This window comes from Pan paniscus, chromosome 4 (genome assembly GCF_029289425.2).
Source record: "Pan paniscus chromosome 4, NHGRI_mPanPan1-v2.0_pri, whole genome shotgun sequence".
NCBI classification, from domain to species: Eukaryota; Metazoa; Chordata; class Mammalia; order Primates; family Hominidae; genus Pan; species Pan paniscus.
Genome location: NC_073253.2, coordinates 105,902,097 through 105,926,572, shown reverse-complemented (window position 1 = coordinate 105,926,572; position 24,476 = coordinate 105,902,097). Strand labels below are relative to the sequence as shown.

At 33.8% G+C, this 24,476-nt stretch overlaps 1 protein-coding gene across 6 annotated transcripts in view; it reads left to right on the top strand.

Annotated features, from left to right (window-relative positions):
* Positions 1-24,476, top strand: part of TMEM232 (transmembrane protein 232) — a 335,529-nt gene that overhangs the window by 79,750 nt on the left and 231,303 nt on the right. For all 6 annotated transcript variants that reach the window (XM_055112526.1, XM_063604589.1, XM_055112529.2 and 3 more), the window contains 3 exons: positions 16,422-16,533; positions 17,797-17,902; positions 20,430-20,587. In XM_055112526.1, coding sequence (XP_054968501.1) covers positions 16,422-16,533; positions 17,797-17,902; positions 20,430-20,587 — 376 coding nt within the window. The remainder of the gene's footprint in view (positions 1-16,421; positions 16,534-17,796; positions 17,903-20,429; positions 20,588-24,476) is intronic.

Sequence of the window (24,476 nt, the reverse complement as noted above, 5' to 3'; positions counted from 1 at the left end):
GGTAGTTAAATACATCAATTTGGTTATTGTTGCCTATGCCTACCAATTAACCCTCTTTGGGATTAATAATTACATTTCACAAGAGATGACATTACAGTTTAGAAACTTAGTTGTTTCTAAGTGGGCTTCTTACAGACAACCTTGGAAAGATCATGACTGTTACTAAATGCAGTATAGAATGTTTCTAAGTATAACAGCAATCATTTAGAAAAGGAAGTAGGATTTTATTCTTGAAAATATTTTCAGCCTTCAATTTTCTTCTAAATGGCTCTCTGCTCAAAATTCAGTGGGTGTCAACAGTCCCCTCTCCCCTAATCTGTTTAGGGTTCTCTTTATTCATAACTACCAAGAAGGAGGGCTTGCATTTTCAAAGCTTAAGACGGTATTCCATTTGCTAAGATTGAAACAGAAACGTAAAAGCTAAAGAAACACAAAGGCAATAAAAGAACATATAAAACCATAGATATTTTTAGAAATGAAATGAGGACTGTATTTCTGGTTTCATATCATAAAGCCTTTGGATATCTATAATGTGATGATGCTGTAATCAATCACACGGGTATCAGGATGACAGAGGATATTTCCAGTGTCTGACTTCAAAAGCCCATACCCCAAATCAGTGAGTCAGAAATGACAAATTCAAGGGAGGTATTCATAGAATGAATTTCTGCAGGTGTTCATATCACCTGCTCTTTATTTATTCCCTTCAGATTATTAAATCTGTCCCTGAATTCCTCAAACATTCAAACGTAATATACACACCAAAAGGAGCAGACCTTTCTTTCATTCTACTGGTACTTCTGATACTCAGGAGAAGCCATATTAATTGTTATTTGAAATTTCTATCTCAATTTCATTTTTTTCCTTTTCATAGTACCAAACTTATCAAAAGAGTAGTCAATATTTAATATTTTTGTTTCTCTATATATTGATTAGCACCCTAAAATCTGGGTTCTGTTTTTCTCTAATGAAACTGCTGTTTTAAAGATCTCCACCACTTTAAACATGTATTATTTCTTTGTGGTGACAACATTCAAAATCTCTTCTTCTGGCTATCTTGAAATATTCAATACATTGTTATTTACTATAGTCACCCTACTGTGTAATAGAACACAAAAACAAATCCTTCTTAACTGTAACTTTGTACCCATTGACCAACCTCTCCCAGTTCCCCCCAACCTCAACCCTCCCCAGCCTCTGGTAACAACAATTCTACCCTCTAATTCTATGAAATAAGCTTTTTAAGATTCCACATATGAGTGAGATCATATGGTGTTTATCCTTCTGTGCTTTAACATAGTGTTATCCAGGTTCATTCATGTTACTGCAAATGACAGGATTTCATTCTGTTTTATGGCTTTATAGTATTCTACACACACACACACACACACACACACACACACACACACTCAGATAGATATCCATTCATCATTAGATGCACATATAGGGTGATTCTGTATCTTGGCTACTGTAAATAGTGCTACAATAAACATGGATGTGCAGATGTCTCTTTCACATACTGATTATATTTTCTTTGGATATATATCCAGTAATGGGATTGCTGGATTATATGGCAGTTCTATTTTTAGTTTTTTGAGGAACCTCCATAGTGTTATTCATTATACTAACTTACGTTCCTACCAACAATGTATGAGTTTTCTTTTCTTCTATTTGTTACTTTTGATAATAGCCATTCTAGCTGGGATGAGGTGGCTTTCAATGTCGTGACCACAAAGAAATGATAAATATTGAAAGTGATGGATATGGCAATTACCCCAATTTTATCATTAAGCTATGAACACATGCATTGAAACATCACATTTTATCCCATAAATATGTACAATTATTATGTTTTGGTTATAAATAAAAAATTGAATTAAAAATATCTCCACTGACTTTTAAAATATTAACTCTAATGATTTTCTTTCTTTTTTTCTTTTTTTTTTTAGAGACAGAGTCTTGCTCTGTTGCCCAGTCTGGAGTGCAGTGGTGCAATGTCGGCTCACTGCAAGCTCCGCCTCCTGGGTTCATGCCATTCTCCTGCCTCAGCCTCCTGAGTAGCTGGGACTACCGGTGCCCTGCCACCACGCCCAGCTAATTTTTGTATTTTTAGTAGAGACATAGTTTCACTTGTTAGCCAGGATGGTCTCGATCTCCTGACCTCGTGATCCTCCCGCCTCAGCCTCCCAAAGTGCTGGGATTATAGGCGTGAGCCACTGCGCCTGGCCTGACTTTCTTTTTGTATTCAGTCTTGATATTTCTGTGGATGTACATTTTCTATCATTGTCTTTATCTTTAATGTATTCTGTGATATCTCAGTCTAGGATGCTTGTTTGTATGAAACAGGCACACGTTCAAACTAACTCAAACAAAAAAAATTAACATAAGGATATAAGGCTGTGTTGTGGAACTTGAGAGCAGAAGCTATAGCTAGGCCTTTTTCCATATTTCAGTACTCAACACACGTGGAGATAAAATGGCCAGCTTGGCAGATATAGTCTGCATGTACACTATGATAAACTTGAAAAGGATAAAAACTGTAGATTTACATCAGTAAATCATTTGGCAAACGTTGATTGGGGGCTACAATGGTGAACATGCAGCTTTCTGAAATTGAAGGTGCTTTGTTATTTGTTGTCTTGAAAAAGTTGTCAGCAACAGCCATAGGTTTTGGCTCTATATAACCTTTCAGTTCTAACCTCAGCCAATTAAAGTATCGTTTTTTTTAAATTATACTTTAAGTTTTAGGGTACATGTGCACAATGTGCAGGTTAGTTACATATGTATACATGTGCCATGCTGGTGTGCTGCACCCACTAACTCGTCATTTAGCATTAGGTATATCTCCTAATGCTATCCCTCCCCCCTCCCCCCACCCCACAACAGTCCCCAGAGTGTGATGTTCCCCTTCCTGTGTCCATGTGTTCTCATTGTTCAATTCCCATCTGTGAGTGAGAACATGCAGTGTTTGGTTTTTTGTCCTTGCGATAGTTTACTGAGAATGATGATTTCCAATTTCATCCATGTCCCTACAGAGGACATGAACTCATCATTTTTTATGGCTGCATAGTATTCCATGGTGTATATGTGCCACATTTTCTTAATCCAATCTATCATTGTTGGACATTTGGGTTGGTTCCAAGTCTTTGCTATTGTGAATAGTGCCGCAATAAACATACGTGTGCATGTGTCTTTATAACAGCATGATTTATAATCCTTTGGGTATATACCCAGTAATGGGATGGCTAGGTCAAATTGTATTTCTAGTTCTAGATCCCTGAGGAATCGCCACACTGACTTCCAAAATGGTTGAACTAGTTTACAGTCCCACCAACAGTGTAAAAGTGTTCCTATTTCTCCACATCCTCTCCAGCACCTGTTGTTTCCTGACTTTTTAATGATCGCCATTCTAACTGGTGTGAGATGGTATCTCATTGTGGTTTTGATTTGCATTTCTCTGATAGCCAGTGATGATGAGCATTTTTTCATGTGTCTTTTGGCTGCATAAATGTCTTCTTTTGAGAAGTGTCTGTTCATATCCTTTGCCCACTTTTTGATGGGGTTGTTTGTTTTTTTTCTTGTAAATTTGTTTGAGTTCATTGTAGATTCTGGATAATAGCCCTTTGTCAGATGAGTAGGTTGCAAAAATTTTCTCCCATTTTGTAGGTTGCCTGTACGCTCTGATGGTAGTTTCTTTTGCTGTGCAGAAGCTCTTCAGTTTAATTAGATCCCATTTGTCAGTTTTGGCTTTTGTTGCCATTGCTTTTGGTGTTTTAGACATGAAGTCCTTACCCATGCCTATGTCCTGAATGGTAATGCCTAGGTTTTCTTCTAGGGATTTTATGGTTTTAGGTGAGTGAACTCCCATTCACAATTGCTTCAAAGAGAATAAAATATTTAGGAATCCAACTTACAAGGGACGTGAAGGGCCTCTTCAAGGAGAACTACAAACCACTGCTCAATGAAATGAAAGAGGACACAAACAAATGGAAGAACATTCCATGCTCATGGGTAGGAAGAATCAATATCATGAAAATGGCCATACTTCCCAAGGTAATTTATAGATTCAATGCCATCCCCATCAAGCTACCAATGACTTTCTTCACAGAATTGGAAAAAACTACTTTAAAGTTCATATGGAACCAAAAAAGAGCCCACATCACCAAGTCAATCCTAAGCCAAAAGAACAAAGCTGGAGGCATCACGCTACCTGACTTCAAACTATACTACAAGGCTACAGTAACCAAAACAGCATGGTACTGGTACCAAAACAGATACAGATCAATGGAACACAACAGAGCCCTCAGAAATAACACTGCATATCTACAACTATCTGATCTTTGACAAACCTGACAAAAACAAGCAATGGGGAAAGGATTCCCTATTTAATAAATGGTGCTGGGAAAACTGGCTAGCCATATGTAGAAAGCTGAAACTGGATCCCTTCCTTACACCTTACATAAAAATTAATTCAAGATGGATTAAAGACTTAAAACGTTAGACCTAAAGTATCATTTTATTTAAAATCCTTAGAAAGAGACCTGAATTGGCCCAGCTGGCATCAGATGTGTACTGTGACAAAATCAGCAATGGCCAGGGGGCATGAAGTCATATGGACTAATACAGAACTTAGGCCCCAGTGCAGCAGGGACTGTTAATAACGAACACTTTTCAGAGAAGGAATTTGCACCCCGTATTATATATACATCTCAATTCCATTGTAGTACTTTCCTGAATCTCCTCTCATATTTACTGTTTCTTCTTTCCCTCTTGTTTCCTAACTCTGGGATTCATCAAACAAAAACTTTCCTTTGATTAATTATTTTTTTTCTTAGTATTCTTCCTCTTGAAATTTTAAGGCTTTGATCATCACTGATATGTTGGTGAATCTGAAATGTTTATTTCTAGATCTTATCCATTTCCTCATGCTTGACTTACAAGTCCTTTTGGATTATAAACCTTTCCACTTGGATGTCTCATAGGTAAATCATCCTCTCTATGCCCAGAATGGCACAGATCATCTGCTCAGATTCCTCCCGTCCAATTATCTTGATGTCATCTTTCTACTTCCAGTCATGTGGGCCAAAAACATTGAGTTTATCTGTATGCTTGGCATCATGATTTCTTTTCTCATATCCCATTATTCATCATGCCCTATTGATTTAGCTAGATCAATTTTAACTTGATTTAGCTTGACCTCCACCTAATCTCTAAATTCTGGGTGATCATGTGCCCAGGAAAAAGCAGAGAAAGAACTTTGAAAGGACAACTGCTATTCTGTCCTTTCGAGTTCCTGCCAAGCCTTCAAGGATCACATGCTATTTCCACAAAGAAGCTTTTTCTGAATCTCACCAAAAAGAGTAATGCTTATAACTAACGTTTTCCAGCACTGAATATATGCCAGGAACTAGGCTGTGTGGCTTGATTTGATGCTTTCCAAAATTCTGCAAGATTTTTTCACTGTTTCTACAGATGGAAAATTATAGCTCCCGCAGATTAAGTGATTCAGCAAAGATTATAGGACATGGAAGTGTTGGAATCATGATCTCTGCTTCTAAACTCCCACAGAATTTTATTTCTTTTTTAAGGAACATCTCCTTATGTTTCATCACTGTGAAGTGTCTCACTTCCCTCCCAGAATGGGAACTTCCTGAGGCCAGGCCTGATTTATCTTCTAGCACTCATGGTATCTAGCAAAATATTTTGTATGTAGGAGGCTTTCATTAAATAGTTATTGAACAAATGAATTGTCAGCTTAAAAAGTTCACAGATATTCACGTTATCACAGAATTCACAGATAATGTAAATACAGTCAGTTTGGATGGCGTGCCTATTTAACCAGTAGACTTCAGTATAAATATTTTATAAATAAAATTAGAATGATCTTTATTTACTGTGTGTTCCACAGGACTGCTCTTACATATTTAGACTAGATTATCTTCGTGAAATCCTTTGATATTTCAGAGAAATTTGAATGCGTGAAGCCTAAGTCTGTTTTTTGAAATGCCTGTATTTACTTTTTAAAAGTTTCCTTTTGCTTCTTACCATGTGTTATATATGTCACTAAATAAGTTTTAATTTTTACAATAATGTCTATTGTGATGGGCAGGAATTGGTTAAAATAGCTATGTTTATCTCTCACTGAATATTTATTAACATGATCTGTAGGAGACCAATTAAAGGACTCAGGATTTACATAGAAAGTTAAAAATAATTAGCTTTCCATGTTTTCAATGATGTATTACAAGCCATAATCCATATTGAAAAATGTTGGACAAAACTAAAATTATTATACAATGTAGTTTGAACATAGAAATTGAATTAGATATTATTTTCATCCTAAGCCTGTTATCTTGCTTTAGAAATAAAATGACATAACTATATTTTCCCTAGAGCCTATGAAAAAGCTGAGATAAACTAATTTCAGAAAATGTAATTTTAATTTGTATTTGAAACCCTGGATAGTGTGTGTGTGTGTGTGTGTGTGTGTGTGTGTGCACGGGGGTTGTCTGTGGTTGGTAATGGGGAAATCTAATTGAATTGAATTTACTATTATTTTAAAAGAAGAATGAATTGCACATTATTGTACTATAAATCATTCTTAGGGATCTTAGAAAAACAGCTAAATGCAAAGACTTTGAGTCAGACAGTTCATTTCACATTTGGCTCAGTTTACTTTCAAGATATAACCTTGAGTGTGATACTTAACCTCTGTCAGCCTCCTATTTCTTCTTGTAAAACAAAGTACATTTTATACATTTCAAGCAGTATATATAAAGCAAACACCAGATGTTTGTTAAGCAAATTCTATGTATAACAGTAAAAAGAAACTTAAGCACCTGAAGTTACATCAGGGAATATAAGGCAGGTACATTAATATTACATTATAGGGCAGATTTTTATAGGCTTTAGAGGTAGACTTGAGGTGAGTTTCTGGCCCTTTGTAATTATGCGACCTGAAGCACAGTTTCTTCATGTCCACTGACTTCATCCCTTGCCCCACCCCATAACCAAGTCAACATGCTCTAATTCCTGTCATTTTGCCACACATTCCTGCTGGTGCCCCTGTTTCTGCTCTCACCCCCTTGTTCTCTGAACAGCAGTCTCAGTAATGTTTTAAGAATGTTAATAAAATTGTGTCATGCTCTAATTTTAACCCTGTAATATCTTTCCATTACATCCAGAGTAAAATACAGACTCTACCCTATGGTTTAAATACCCTGAGAGAACTAGTCCCCAGCCCGCTCCTTGATCTCTTAACCTCTTTCCTTTATGTTCTTTCCCTCCCTCCCTCCTTCCCTCTTTCCCTTTCCCTTTCCCTTTTCCTCCCCTTCCCTTCCTTCCTTCCCCCACTCTTCTTTTTCTAAGTCTTTTGTTTTCTTTGTCTCTTGCTTTCTGTCTCTTTCTCATTTCAACTCAAATGTCTCTCCCTCATGATGTTCCCTGACTGCCTTGTGCAAAGTCTCACCTTTCCCGATAGTCTCTTCCACATCACTCTAGTTAAATATTCACAGCACGGATCACTTTCAGAAAACACCATGTTGATATATGGTGTTCTTGTTTATTGGATGTATATTCTCTCCCAAAAGAGTATAAGACCCATGAGACAAGTGACTGCCTATCAGGTTTTGATTCACTTCCGTTTTGTGTCCTCTTGCCTAGCAGAGTGCTTGATTCACAGCAGATATTTAATTAATATAGAATGAATCAATAAATTAGAAAATGACTGGTAAGCTGTATCTTGAAGTGATTTTTTATCACCTTCCATTTTTTATTTGTCAACATTTATTTTTGTAAAATACATTTATTGTTTAGAACAGTTTTAGAAATGTAAGAAGATAGTACAGAGAGTTTCCCTATACCCTGCACTCAGTTTCTCCTATTGCTAACATCCTACATTAGTTTGGTACATTTGTCACAATATTGAACCATGTTAATACATGACTATTAAGGGCCATATTTTATTCATATTTTTCTAGTTTTTACCTAATTTCCTTTTTTCTGTTCCAGGATCCCATACAGGACACTACATTACATTTAGTTATAATGTCTCCTTTGGCTCTTCTAGGCTGGGACAGTTTCTCAGACTTTGTTTTTAATGACCATGACAATTTTGAAGAGTACTAGTCAGGCATTTTGTAGAATGTTCTCCTGTTGGAATTTTTCTGATGTTTTTCTCATGATTATACTGGGTTTACCAGTTTCTGTGAGAGAGACCTGAGGTTAAGCACCATTCTCATCACATCACATCAGGGGTACATACAATCAAAACAATTTATCACTGCTGATGTTGATTTTGATCACCTGGCTGGAGCAGTGTTCCTTGTTTTTTTACTGAGAGTGACTATTTTTCCTCCTCCCTTTGGCTTACTGTACTCTTTGGAAGGAGGTCACTGTAAGCAGTTCATTTGTATCAATTTCTACTTCTCAACATTTTGAAATTCTGAATATGTTAAAAATAGAAGTATAAAAATTTATTAGAAGAAAATTTAGATTTCTGTTTGTATACTATTGGAGAGAGGGAAATCATCTAAGTGAGAAATCCCAGACATTATAAAGGAAAATAAAATCGTATCTAAATATAAAATTTTAATTTATGACTAAAGTTATCATAACAATGAACAAAGATAAATATTATACTGAGATAGAAATACCTACAACATACATTTGCAAAATTGTAATGATAATAGTACCAGTTACCATTAATTAAATATTTAGCATGTACCAGGCACTTCTCTAAGTACAGTACATGCATTATTTCATTTAACTTTCAAAGCAACTCATGAAATATTTCTATTTATTTTTCCATTTTACAGGCAAAGAAATTAAGGCATAATAAACTACTGAAGTTTAAAAATATGTTAAAGGACAAAGTCAGATTCAAACCACAGGAAGTCTGGCTCCTGGGATGGTGCACATAACCACTATAACTATATTGCCATACATTGATTTTTTAATAAAAAGACAAAAAAGCTTAATAAGTAAAAAGTGAACAAATATATAAAAATGCATGCCACAGAATAGACATTATAAAAATGAATGTAAGGCCCTTCATACTGGAAAAGATTCTCAGGAATGCTAGTAGTTAGGGAAACACAAACTTTAAACCATAAGGAAATACCTGCATCAATCAAATGCAATTATCAAAACAACTGATATCATTCTGGTGAGGATGTGGGAAAATGAGAGTTGTTGTGCTTTACTAGTATATGCTTTACTAGAATATGAACGACTAGAATATTTTTGGAAGGTATTTTTTTAATCTGCTATAATTAAAAGTATACATACTCTTGTAATTAAAAGTATAAACACTCGTATATTTTTTTGCTGTGAAATGCTAACACACATACAGAAGACTATATGAATATAAATATAATGATTAATGAATTATTATAAATCAAATACTTGTGTATTCACCAGGTGAAGACATAAAATCATTTTCAGAAAACTTTTGTGTAACCCTTTTAAATAAAGAAATCCTAGTGCTGTCTTCATCAACATATAAACCAATTTAAAAAATCCTTCTTTCCTTAACTGTTTTTACTCTCCCAAATTTTCTTTTTCTTTACAGTTTTATGCTTTATATAAATGTAATATTGTAGTGTATATTCTTTTGTGTCTGGATTAACTATATGTTTGTAAGATCATCTATATTGTTTGTATAGTTGCAGTTTGTTTATTTTTTCATTCCCTTGACATTGAATACTTACCTTTGGGTCTTCAAGCTCAACTAGACAGACTAATATGATTATTATAGGCCACACTAACCACTGACCTCACTTAGCAGGATACAGCGCAGGGAACAGCATGCCAGCACACCAGCAACTGTTTACCTTCTGAAAGAGTTCTCAACAGAACAGAAATGGGAGCTAGTCTTCTGTAGCTACTCCAAATGACTGTGCATGTAAGAATGTGAGACTTAGAGAGCTGAGTGTAATAGATAGATAACCTTAAAATCCTGTGTCCCAAAGTGGAATCAATGACTTTAAAAGTCCTGCAAAGAACATGCGTTTAGGAGAGCCCAAAGATTCTCCTAATAAGGTATTTATAGTTTATTCACAGTCTAGGTATAATGTGTCAATCAGGAGTTTTGTTTGTTTGTTTGTTTGTTTGTTTTACCATAAGCGGTGGTCCCAGTAACACAGCTGACATCCACTTTTGCTATGTTTTTAGGGGAATGGAATTAGAAAATAACCCAAGCTCAAATTTATGCATTATAAAAAGAAAGAACATTTTGCTTCACCCTTTATTCACAAACATACCATACTTTTTGGTTCACAAGATAGAATGTTGTTTGATTCCATATTTTATCCCTTATGAAAAATGTTGCTGTGACCATTCTTATACATGTTCCCTGGTACATAGGACATATTTCTATTGGATATATATAAAGTTGTGATATTGCTAAGTCAGTGTGTATGTCTGTCTTGAATCTTGATAGAAAACATCCAAGTGTTTTCCGGTTGGTGGTTTTACCAATTTACACAACCACACGCAGTTTGTGAGAATTTCTATTACTCCATATTCTCTTCAATTTCTGGTATTGGCATTCTTTTAAGTGTTAACCCTTCTGGTGAATGTGAAGTAGCATCTAATTTTGGTTTTAATTTGAATTTCCCTATTATCTTGATGATTATTTCCATATTTATTGGCCACTTGGATTTCTTCCTTTGTGACTTCCCTTTTTAAGGCTTTTCTCCATGTTTCTATTTATTGGGAGTTCTTTGTATCTTCTGTATATGAGTCCTTTATCAACTACATGTTGAAAATATGTTCTACCACTTAAAATTTTGCCTTTTCATTCTCTTATACTTTCTAATTCATTTTTTGGAAAACAGTCTTATAGTAATAAAATAATCATATGTATAAATGTATTTATAAGCAGAGGTGGTAACCAAAATATTTAACTATAGATATAGTGTGTGGGCTGATAAACCAGAATAGTGTGCACCTGTTGAATGTTAGATCAGCGTATAAGGCTGTTTTTATGATGATGATTACTATTACTGCATTGGTTAGCACAACCAACATTTTATAGGAAGTAATGTGAAATGTCAATCAATAAAGGAATTATTGGATTTGTTGAAGTACATCTATATTCTGCATATTAAGATCAATTGAACTTTAGGAGCTGACTGCTATAATCTGGAAGGATGAAAATCCCAAAAATATAATTCTGGGAAATATTTTAAAAATTCTTTAAGTGATATTTATTTACATTTTTAAAAGGAGATTTATTTGTGAAACACATAAAAACATGACAAAAAACTTCATAGGCCAGTTTACACAATAAAATAAGCAATAATAACATACCTATTTTTGCAAACATAAAGAGGTATATTAATGGACATTGCATAGGTATAACAGTTGTGAGTGATAAACCATATTCATAAAAATTGGACAAAAGGAAATGTGTAAGTGCATATTACTATGGTTGGTAATTGTGTCCACCCAAATTTATAACTGTGGTCATCTGACATTCTTTGATGAACACTGTAAGTCTTGACAAGATTGGCAAAAACTATGATGGGTCAATACCACATGCACAGTCACCTAAAAGAACCAAGATCTCAATAAATTTTATTTTTCACAAATGCAGCTGTACAAAAAGGACATCTCTTCATTTTCTGAGAAAGTTTCAACATTTTTTTGTACACATACAATGCTTGCACACAAAGTCAGTGTTGTGATAGTGCACTTTCGTGTAGGCAAATTTGCAAAAAATGCATAAAATGAATTATAACTCTCTGGAAGTCTCTATACAACTTATACTTCCAGTATACCATAGTAATATATTTTTTAAATTCTGATAATTTAAAATAGTTGAAAAAAGAAGAAGAAGAAGAAAAAAAACAAAACCTTTTCACATGCCTGTTGGCCATCTGTATGTGGTCTTTTGGGAAATATCGATTCAGGTCCTCTGTACATTTTTTAATCAGGTCATTTCTTTTTGGCTATTGATTTATTTTAGTTTCTTAAATATTTTGGATATTAGCACTTTCTCAGATACATGGTTTGCAAGTGTTTTCTATCAATTCGTAGATTGCCTGTTCACTCTGTTGATTGTTTTTGTACTGTGCACAAGATTTTTAGTTTGTTGCAATCCCACTTGTCTAGTTTTGCTTTTGGGTTCATAGCGGAGAAATTATTGCAAAGACCAATATCAAGAAGTATATTCCCTACGCATTCTTTTAGTAGTTTTACAGTTTCAGGCCTTACATTTAAGTCTTTAAATCATTTTGAACTGATTTTTGAACGTGGTGTGGGATAAGGGTCTAATTACGTTCTTCTGCATGTAGATATTCAGAGACTGTCCTTTCTGCATTGTGTATTCTTTCAACCCATGTCAAAGATCAGTTGACTGTAGATATATGGATTTATTTCTGGATTTTTGATTCTCCTCCATTGGCTTTTAGGTCTTTTTTTATGCTGGTACCATGCTGGTTTAATTACTGTGGCTTTGTAATATTTTGAAGTCAGGAAATGTGATTCCTCCATCTTTGTTCATCTTGCACAAGATTGTTTTGGCTATTCAAGGTCTTTCTGGTTCCATATGAATGTTATTATTATTTCTGTAAAGAATGCTATTGGGATTTGATAGCAATTGAATTGAGTCTGTAGATCTCTTTGGGTAATATGGACATTTTAACAATACTGAGTTTTCCAATCCATGAACACAGGATGTCTTTCTATGTCTTCTTTGTTTTTTACAGGTCTTTTTTTCTGTGTTTTCTGTAAATTCCTTTATAAATGTTTTATAATTTTCAGTGTACAGGTCTTTCACCTCTTTGATAAATGTATTCCTTAGTATTTTATTATTTTTGTTGCTATTATAAATAGGATTGTTTTCTCCATTTCCTTTTTTGGATAGTTCATTGTTTATATATAGAAATGTTACTGATTATTGTATGTTCCCTTTTAATCCTGTAACTTTATTGAATTCATTTATTAGTTCTAAGAGATTTTTGTGGATTATCTAGGAATGTCTACATATATGTCATTTGCAAGAAGAGATAATTTTCTTCTTTTGCAATTTGGATGCCTTTTATTTATTTATTCTTATTTAATTGCTCTGGCTAAGACTTGCAGTACTGTGATGAAAATAAGTGGTAGAAATGGGCATCTTTGTCTTGTATAGTGTCTTAGAGGCAAAGTTTTCTGTTTTCTTTCATTGATTATGATATTGGCTGTGGTTTTTGATATGATGGTCTTTATTCTGTAAAGTAAATTGAAGTAAATTCTTTTTACACCTATTTTCTTGAGAATTTTAATCATGAATGGAAGTTAAACTTTGGCAAATGTTTTTTTCTCTGTTGAGTTGACCTTTTTTTTTTTTTTTGGTAATATGGTATATTACACTGATTTATTTTTGTATGTTGAACCATCCTTGTACTCCAGGGATAAATCTCACTTGGTCATGGTGTATAATTGTTTTAATGTGTTATTATATTTGCTTTGCTAGTATTTTATTTATGATTTTTGCATTGACGTTCACTAGGGATTTTGGCCTATAGTTTTCTTTACTCCCAGTGTCTTTGTACAGTTTGAGTATCAAGTTGATGCTGGCCTCATAAAATGAGTTTGGAAGTGTTCCTTCTTGTATTTTTTGCAAGAGTTTAAGAGAGTTGGTAGTAATTCATCTTTGAATGTTTGCTCGAATTCAACCATGAAACCACCTGGTCCTGGGCTTTTCTTTGTTGGGAGGTTTTTCATTACTAATCTAATCTTTTTTTTCTGTTGGTGTGTTTAGGCTTTCTGTTTCATCTTGATTCAGATTTGGTAGCTTGTAAATTTCTAGGAATTTATTCATTTCTTCTAGATTATCCAATTTGTTGGTATATAATTGATCATAATAGTTTCTTATGTTTCTGAGGCATCTGTTATAATGTTTTCACTTTCATTTCTGATTTTATTTATTTGATTTCTCTCTTTTTTCTTGATTATTCTAGCTAATGGTTTTTCAATTTTGTTTATTTTTCAAGAAAACAACTCTTAGTTTTGATGTTTTTAGTTTTTTATTCTTTAATTTATTTCTACTTCTTATATTTATTATTTCCTTCTTTCTGCAAACTTTAGGATTATTCTTTTTATAGTTCCTTGAGGTATAAAGTTAAGCTGTCTTTTTCCAGATATTTCTTCATGTAATGTGAGTATTTATTATTATAAGCTTTTCTGTTATTACTGCTTTTGCTGCATCCCAGAAGTTTTGGTAAAGTGTGTATATAGGTTGGTTGGTTTGTGAGCACTGAGAAAGGTATGTAAAGATACACAATAAGTCATTAATCTTGGCTGTTAATCTTGACAGTTCGAATTGGAGGCAGTAGTGTTGGGAAGCAATCTATTAACTTTTTCATCATGCATCTCTGAATGTTTGGGTTATTAAAAACAGCACTGTTATTTTCATATTTTTAAAAACATAATTCCTAATGATATTATAAAAATTAAATGGATGAAGGGGCTTTTTTAACTTCCAAACTCTTCATACAAATGAGAAGATTAAAGTTATTTTGTACACTTTATGTAGCGTAGGTTCACATAGATCAAAAATATGTTATCCCAGATGACTATTGAGAAACAATTTTCAGCCAGTGTTCACCAAATATCTTCAAAAGCAAGAATGGAATGAAAATCAGGAAATCAAAGATGAGGTTGCTTATTTCAAAATGCCCAATTATCACAGACTTTGTATGTTCTAACACCTCAACTCTTCCTCTATTGTACTGCAAGCTCCACTAAGGCTGGATTATTTGTCCTTTTTGCTACTGTATCCGCAATGCAAAACTTAGTGCCTGATATATAGAAGACAGTCAGTAAATTCTTAGTAAATGAATTAATAAATGCTTATGTTAAGATTGCTATTTAACTGCCCATTTTAGCAGTTAAAGGGTTGATTATTTCATTAATTGCTCTGTTCTGGGATATCTTATATTTGATTCCAGTTTACAGAACACCTTATCATTACCTGTGTTCAGCCTGTCATCATGTGGCACTGTTATTTTTAGTAGATCTGTCTCCCCAGTAGGACTGTGAATTACTCAGGTACAAAATCTGATTTCTATTCCTTTTTTTATTTATCTCACAGAGCAACAAATTCAGTAAATTCTATTTCAGTAAATACAGTAATTTAAAATGTTTTATTTTTTCAGATTATTCTTTCTAATAGCATGACTCCAACAATAATTTTACTTCACAAAAACACAGTTCATTGATTCTACTGTTCACTATTCCTTTGATATCACTTTGGTCCCATGCCCATCTTCAATTTTGTGGTACATCCTTATTGTCACTTCACTTGTTCTCTTGCATACACCTTCAACTTACTTGTCCTACTTTTCTTTGAAATTCTCATATACTCTCTCTACATTTTCCCTATGGGATCCATTTAATTCATAAGACTTTAAATTCCATATCTATGCTGATGACTCAAATATCGGTATATCTTGTCTGAATTTTTCCCTGAAATTCATACTCATATATCCAACTGCTTACACTCCATCTCCACTTGGATGGCCATGATCATCTCAAACATAACATGTCCAATACTAAAATTATTCTCTATCTTCACCCCACATCCGCTCCTCTAACAATTTTCCCCATCTTAGTGAATAGCAATTCAGTCCTTCTAGTTCCTCAGTTGAGTCACGACTTCTTTCTTTCTCTCCTGCCTAATTTCTAATTCATTGGCAAATCTGGTTGGAGCTGAAGTCAAGACATATCCATTATCCAAACTCTTCTCCTTATTTATATTTTGTAATCCTGATCCAAGCCACTATTACGTCCCACTTAACTACATGTAAGCTCCCCCTTTTGCTACATCCCACCTCCCTACACGCTAATTCTCAGTATAGCATTGGAGAAATTTGGTTAAAGCTCAAGTTAAATCATGCCACGCCTCTTCTCAAACCCTGCAGTAGCCTCCCATCTCATGTAGTTAATATGGCTACTTGCTACCTCTTTGACCTTGCTTCATACTTATACTTCTTTCTTCCCTTGCTCCCTCAAATCCAACCATGTTTGGGCTGATTCCACTTGCATAGAAGGAGTAAAAGTTTAGCTTAAATGAATCAATGCTGATTTATGTGAGGAGATAAATCAGCCTTCAACATAATTGAAGCCGTGCTGGATTTTATCTGAAGAAGGCTTATACCAACAAGACTTCTAGCAGTCATCTCAGAAACTTTTTCTCAGGGGCCACAAAGGCCTTTGACAATGGGAATTATGTTTCTCAATCTAAGAGTATGACAGGATCAGTCCAGGAGGCTTGCATTTATCTTTTACTGATTTTTTTTGTGTGAAACAGTTTTATTAAGAAAGTATTTTTGCTAGAATATAGTTATACATAGCCACTGGAAGTTGATTAATTGAAATTTGGAAGTGATAGCTATAATTTTTAAATGTTAATTTTTCAATGTTTTATTTAGGCCAACATTTTCAATCACAAAAGAATTCATCTTGAGATTCAATCAAACACAAAATTCCAAAGAGAAGGAAGAGTTGTTGGAACTAGCTAGAAAAATCATTCTCAGATGTAAGGTAATGGCATATCATTTGATTGTTGAGCATGTTAACTTCCTTTCTAGTTGGTACATGATTACACATTCTAAAATATTGTAAGAAAAAATAAGAATATATCTGTCTTTTATTATAAGTAGGGATAGTTAAAATATTAATGCAAATTAAAATTAAAGCTTATAACCAAATAATAAAAGCTCCCTGTAAATTTTTGTGGAAATATACCAGTCCAGCAGCCCATAGCAAAACATTAAGTCTGGCAAATAAATTTTTGATTATGAAAATTGTATTTTTTTAAAAAAAGTTAATTGAGATATGCTGTGTCTCAAAGGAGAAAAAGGCCTTTCTAAACCTTTATATACATGCACAAAGTACTCTGTTCTTTCTCTGTAACAAACTATTCTTCACCTAACTTGTGAAAAATACATTCTTTAAGAATATGACATTAATCCCCAAATTTACAAATAGATATCAAAACAGAACAGGAAGTAAAGTAAGTCCTTGCTTTGCCTTTTTTACATTGGATTCAGTTTAAGTTTTACAGAGAAATAACATACATATTTTGCTTTGATATGAATAATTCATTAAATAAAAGCTGCACAAAACTGGTGCATAAATTAAGCCACCTTTTTTGTGGTGTTGTAGTGGTGTTATTTTCCAGTTCATGGCTGCCCATATATTTGAAAATTTTGAAAAAAATTTGATTAGAAAAGGAGTATACTTTTGATAAGTGTGTATGCAGACAGGTGCCAGGAGGTGCATTCATCAGTGAACTTTTCTCTAATTGTGCAAGTGTTCCCTGCAACAGTCCCAGGAGTGGGCACAATAAGGGAAGTGGAACAATCCTGATCATCTCCCTCAAGTTCATTAACTTCCGTATATCAACAATGAAGTAGCCAGGGTTTTCCAGCAAACTAGCATCAAACTCACTTCTGTTTTATCACATTTCTTCAATGTTTTTCCTTATACAATAAAAAAAATGCATTCCCTTGGGGGAAAATTGGAAGTACTCACTAGAAAGTAAAAAATGAGAATTATTTTCAGCAAATAGCTAATGATATTACTTGTAATATCAACTTTTTTACATCTTAACACTAATACAGTTTGCATAAAATCTCCAAAAATTTGAGTAATAAAAGCAAAAATATAAAATTGTATACAACTCTGGCCACCAAGCATTAGCTTCATAGAATGACTTTTGGAGCACAATTAAGAGTTAAAAATAAATATATATATATAAATATGTACATTTTGATTTGTCTTTTTCATGCTTCCTCATAACAGAGAAAATTGGGTCTCAAAACCCTGGGCTCTGGAAAGCATGTGCATCTTCCTGCTGCATGGACTGAAGTAATATATCTGGCTCAATGCAAAGGGGAAATCCAAGATGGTACGTACTTTAAATTCTTATTAGGTATCCTAAGTATTTTCTATATCATCAGTGAAGGCATAATTTGAGAACTTTAATTTTTAAAAATTGTGCAGAAGACAAGAAATTTTTCTGCTCTATCAAAATACATTTTATTATGAAAATTCATTTTGTAATTTTGAATTTATGATTTTAACTAAGTTTTTTAGTGATAAAACTATTTTAAAAACTTTACTCAGCATAGTCTTTATTACTTTTTTGCCAAAATTAGCAACTAATTAAAAACTAATATAAAATGTCATTTAGTGATTTCCAATTACAATAGGCACTAGACTTTAGAGAAATTTGCTTCTTCGTTTTATAATTATTACTTATAAAACATTAATCAAATGACCATTTGTTTTCCACTTATTTTAAATAGCAAGCTTTACTCATTACCTTTTCATTTATCACTCCTCATTTATGCCTCCTTTAAAACATCCTCTAACTAATCTAAAAAAATATTAAACGACATTATTTCTAAGGGGGTAAAATTCTTTCCATCACTATCATTTAATTGTATATATATGCCTTTTAAAGTAGTTTTAGAATGTTAACCACATGAGCTCAGAGAGAATTTCCCCCATGTAAATTAGGTTTTGTAGTGCTATCTGGGAATTTTCAAGCAACAGGAAGAGTAAGAATTATTTTGTATTTAACTTGCCTTTATGGTCCTTCATCACAGTGCCATCCACAGCCTGACCTCTATTAAGAATTTAAATGATATTGAGGTAAACACTCTTGGTTTACCAGCAAGAAGAGGCTGTTTGCTCTTCATTGACAATTACATTTCAGTTTTAATTAGTCATGTGATTTAGAAGAGGGCTGGCCCTTGCCCAACCCGAGGCGAGTGAATCATGGATGGTCTCAATCAGGGGTCTCAAAACCCCGGACCATGAACTGGTACCAGTCTGTGGTCTGTTAGGAATTGGGCCGCACAACAGGCTGTGAGCAGCCAGGGAGCGAGCATTACTGCCTGAGCTCCACCTCCTGTCAGATCAGCAGTGACATTGGGTCCTCATAGGTGTGTGAAGCCTATGGTGAACTGCACATGTGAGGGATCTAGGCTGCGGTGCTCCTTGTGAGACAAAACCAGTCCCTGGTGCCAAAAAGGTTGGGGACTGCTGGTCTAAATCAATTATGGTAATTCCTTTTCACTTGCTAGTGATTTGATTAGGGGTAGTCACATGACCTGGTCCTGAGCAAAGTGATGTAAAGACAGCTACATTTCCTGTACTTTTTGTTGACTTGCTTTTGAAAAAGACATGCATTTCCTGCCTATACTCTTGTTTGTTCCTGTCTAGTTTGCTTGGTAAGAACATGATGCCTGGAGCTTGTGTAGTCATCACAGTCCTCATGCACATGAGAGGGAACTAGATGAAAGAAATGTGCATATAGAGGGCAGCTATCTTAGCTGTCCCTGGAACCTTTCCAATTCTAATCTTGTGAAATAAACCTCCTTATTTTCAAGACATTTTTGTTGCATTTTCTGTTACATACAGCAAAAGGATTTTAATGCATTCACATATTTAATTCTAAGTAATACTCTGAATATGGCTTCTTACTCTCTTCACAACTAAAATAACTGAATGAGTGTTTTACCTGTACTTTTGTCTGCTCCTCATTCTGTAGTCCACCCTCCACTCAACAGCTTCTGATTACACTCAAATGAGTGTAACTCCATATCATGGCCTACAAGGCTCTGCATGTGCTGGCTCCTGGCTACCTCCCTACTTACTCATTATGTTCAGCCCTACTGACCTCCTTCCTGTCCCTTGAGCATGTCAGGGTTCTTCTTTCCTCAAGTCCCTGTATTTGCTGTTCATCCTCATATATTTACATGGAAGCTCCTCAAAACTTTTGTAATGATTTGAGAAGCTGTTTTCTCTAGGCTCTTAGCTCTATATTCTTCCTTCAGCTTCACCGGGTGGCCCTGTTTCCTCTACCTTGATTCTCTAGTCTTCTGCTATTCCCTTTTTATCTTTAGCACTACCTTTTATCATCTGGTTCTGTCCTATTTCTCTACCACGATGTGTGTGGCCTGGTGATTTATTTAGCCTGTATAGTGTTGGATCTATAAGAGCTGAGCCCCCTTGGACATTTCTTCCTTCCTCTAGCCTCTCGACCTTGGTGACTTCTGTTTCAGTTGCTTCATGCCATGGAGTTGAACTTCCTACATGGCAGCTTAGGGTTCCAAAGCTAGTATCTTGAGAGAGAGAGAGATCCAGGTGGAAGCAGTGGTGCCTTTTCTGATTCAGTCTTAGAAGTCACATAGTGTCATTTCTGCCACATTCTATTGGTTGAAACTGTCACAGGGCCTGCTAAAGTTTAGGGAGAAGGGCATATAGACATCACCTCTTGATGAGAAAGGTGTCAAAGAATTTGTAAATATATTTTAAAACTGCAATTTGGTCTTAATGACAGGAAATAATTACAAAAAGTAATTATAGCATGTAGAAAAACAGGATGATTTTCAAATGATGCAGTTTCTATATTTTTAATATTTCAGAAGCTTTAAATATGCTTTATGCATCTCTGGACCATGCTTCCTTTGATTATGATCATCTGCCTGCCTTATTTTTTGTTGCGGAATCGGTTTTATACAGACTGTGTTGTGATGCATCCCTCAAAACATATTTATATTCAGTTGAAATAAAGCTAGCAAAGGTATGTTTTGAAAAACTTCTTAATGTTTTTAAATATTTCAGATACTACATGTAACAACATGACATCTGTTTTAGGATCAAAACAGAACATTTAGTTTTATTATAGAATATTCTTTTGTTTGGTAGTTTAATCTTCTCTAATTGTGAGTAGTACGTTATTATTGCTTAATATCTAAATGGAGATAGTTTGAGACAATATAATGTCACAAACTATATAAGAAAATAACATTTCATTAAAAAAATATACTTCTACTTAACTGTTTCTCTAAGTATATATAGAGTTTTTCTTTTCTATTTTAAGGACTTTTAAATGCCACCTTCTTTGCCATTTAAAAATGCTGACAAATAACCTTAAATAGCTGCCCAATTTGGGAAGCTTAGTTGTTCTTCTAATATTCTATGTCACTTTAGATCTATAAAAATGAAAAACTCTTTTCAGGTAACTCATATTTTATAATGTCCTTGAGATCATATTGTTTCACTCTCAGTGATGATCATGGTTGACTGCTGTAAAACATATTATTAGTCAAACAAATGTAGTTTAACTAATGGTTTTACCGCAAAGAAAGAAAAGAAAGGCTAAAAGTATTTTTAAGATGGTTTTATGTATATAGATATATATATATATCTATATACACACACATATATGTTCATATATATATGAATGAAACAAATTAAATTGATTATGCAGAAATGGTTTTTTAAATTAAATTTTGATTATAAACTGTTAGAAATCGAGCATGAGAGAACATTGATGAATCAGTCCATCAGTTGAACATTTTGGGGAGACAACCACATTTCAGTCATTGTAAATCAAGCTTAGATGCTCTCTGACACATTTGGTAGTAAAAGACTTGTGGAGACCAAGCAAAAGTAGATACAGAGAATACATAATAGAAATTTACCATGCAAAAAACTGAGCTTTGCATAGATGGAGGATTGAAGAAAATAGTCAAGATATTACCAATAACTGTTTTGGGATGGTGAGCTTATGATGATTTTTTTTCTTTTTCTGTATTTCCAAAACTGTCCACTAAAATATGTATTTATATTTATAATGAAAACAATATATATAAGTAAAAATAAAATATATAAAAATAAAATGTAAGTATACATATTTATAATGAAAAAATAAATGTAATAAAATTTTTAAAATGGAATAGAAAAACATGGAGCAAGTCTGGCTTTTATCTCCTTTCTTTGTCATCTCCTTCAGTGACCTTTCTCCATTTCTTGCCTTTTGTATTTCTGCTAGCAAGAAAAAAATAGCTACAAAATATAGTTTTATGCATGGAGCATATTGCTTATACTTTGCACATGCCCTGTTATCTGCAAAGCCAGATAATTTTTACCAGTTCTGATAGCAGGTGCAAACACTTAAACCTTACTTAACTATGTGCCTTACACAATGATAAGTGCTTTAAATATATTAGACACATTAACTTATTTTATTCTCACAACTATCCTAAGAGGATTATTCATGATTTCACATATTCTACATCTCACTGTGGCATAGAGAGTTTTAAGTGACTTGCCCAAAGTCTAAGCAGAGAGAGTTTTGATATTCAATGTGGCTACAGAGTCCAGTGAGCTCTCAGCTATGATGCTACACATCTACCTTGGTTCTCAGATTTACTAATTTTTACCTTATTTTTTCTTCTATTGGTATATAAATAACACTTTAAATATTTATGAAGTACATGTTAGTGTTTGTTACATGACTAGCATGTGTAATGATCAAGTCAGGATATTTAGGGTATCCATCGCTTTGAGTATTTATTATTTCGATGTGTTTGCATCATTTCAAATCCTCTCTTCTAGTTACTTTGAAATATACAAAGCATTGTTGGTAAGTATAGTCACCCTACTCTAGTATCAAACATTCTATCTAATGCTATATTTGTACCCATTAACCAACTTCTCTTTATTTTCCCCTCCCATTTACCCACCCTTTTTAGTCTCTGATATCTATAATATTATTCTGTTCTCTTTGTCCATGAGATCAAGTCTTTTAGCTTCCACACGTGAGTGAGAACTTGTGGTATTTGTATTTCTGTGACTAGCTTATTTCATTTAACATAGTGACTCCCAGTTCCATCCATATTACTGCAAATGACATTTCATTATTTTATTGCCAAATTGTATTGCATTGTGTATATACACCACATTTTCTTTATCTAATCACCCATTAATGGATACTTACGTTAATTCCATATCTTTACTATTGTGAAGAGTGCTTCAGTAAACACGAGAGTGCAGGTATTCCTATAATACACTGATTTTCTTTATCTTCCTAAAAGATAAATGCCCACTAGTGGAATTGCTGGATAATATGGTAGTTCTATTTTTAGTTTCTTAGAAACCTAAACACTGTTTTCCATAGTGGCTGTACTAATTTACATTTCCACCAATAGCGTATGCATTCTCTTTTCTCTGTATCCTCGCCGTCATGTGTATTTTTTTTGTCTTTTTAATAATAGCCATTCTAACTGGAGTGAAATAATATTTAATTGTGGTATATGGTCTTTATTATTTTGAGGCATGTTCCTTCTGTGCCTAGTCTGGAGACTTTTTATCATAAAGGGATGCTTAATTTTTTCAAATGCTTTTTCTGCATCTGAGATGATCATATGGTTTTTGTTCTTCATTCTGTTGTGATGTATCATGTTTATTGATTTGCATATGTTGAATCATTCTTGATTCCCTGGTATAAATCCAATTTGATCGTGTTGTATTATCTTTTTGATGTGCTGTTGGATTCAGTTTGCTAGTATTTTGTTGAGGTTTTTTGAGTCTATGTGCATTAGGGATATTAGCCTGTAGTTTTCTTTCTTTGTTGCACCTTTTCTGGTTTTGGTATTAGGGTAACGCTGGCCTTGGGAAATGTGTTAGGGAGAGTTCCCTCGCCTTTTACTTTTGGGAATAGTTTGAGGAGGGTTGGTATTAGTTTTTCCTTATCTATTTGGTAGAATTCAGCAGTGAACCCATCTAGTACTGGACTTTTCTTTTTTGGGGGAATCTTTTTGTTAATGATTCAATCTTGCTACTCATTGGTATTGTCAGGTTCTGTATTTCTTCCTGAGTCAATCTTGGTAGGTTGTATGTTTTCAGGAATTTATCCGTTTCCTCTAGTTTCCAGTTTGTTAGTGTATAGTTGTTTACAATAGTCTCTGATGATCTTTTGTACTTCTGTGGTATTAATTGTAATATCTACTTTTTCACTTTTGATTATGTTTGAGTGGCCTTCTCTCTTCTTTCCTTGGTTAGTTTAGCTAGCAGTTGATCAATTTTATCTTTTAAAAAACTTTTTCATTTTGTTGATCTTTTGTGTTGCTTTTTTAGTCTCAATTTCATTTATTTCTTCTTTGATCTTTATTATTTATCATCTTCTACTAATTTTGAGTTTGGTTTGTCCTTGCTTTACTAGTTCCTTGAAGTGCATCATTAGATTATTTGAAATCTTTCTGTTTTTTTGATGCAGGAATTTATTGCTATAAACACCCTTCTTAACACTGCTTTTGCTCTGTCTCTCAGGTTTCAGTATATTGTGCTTTCATTTTCATTTGTTTCAAAACTTTTTTGTTTAATTTCCATTTTAACCTCTTCATTGACCCAGTGGTTGTTCAGAAACATGTTGTTTAATTTCCATGTATTTTTATAGTTTTCAAAGTTCCTCTTGGTATTGATTTCCAGTTGTGTTTCATTATAGTCTGAGAAGATACTTGGTATGATTTTGATTTTAAAAATTTGTTGAGACTTATTTTTTGCCTAGCATATGATCTAACCTGGAGAATATTCCAAGTGCTAATGAGAAGAATGTGCATCCTATTGTTGTGTTGGGAAAAATATTCTGTGAATATCTTTAATGTCCATTTGGTCTAAAGTCCAAG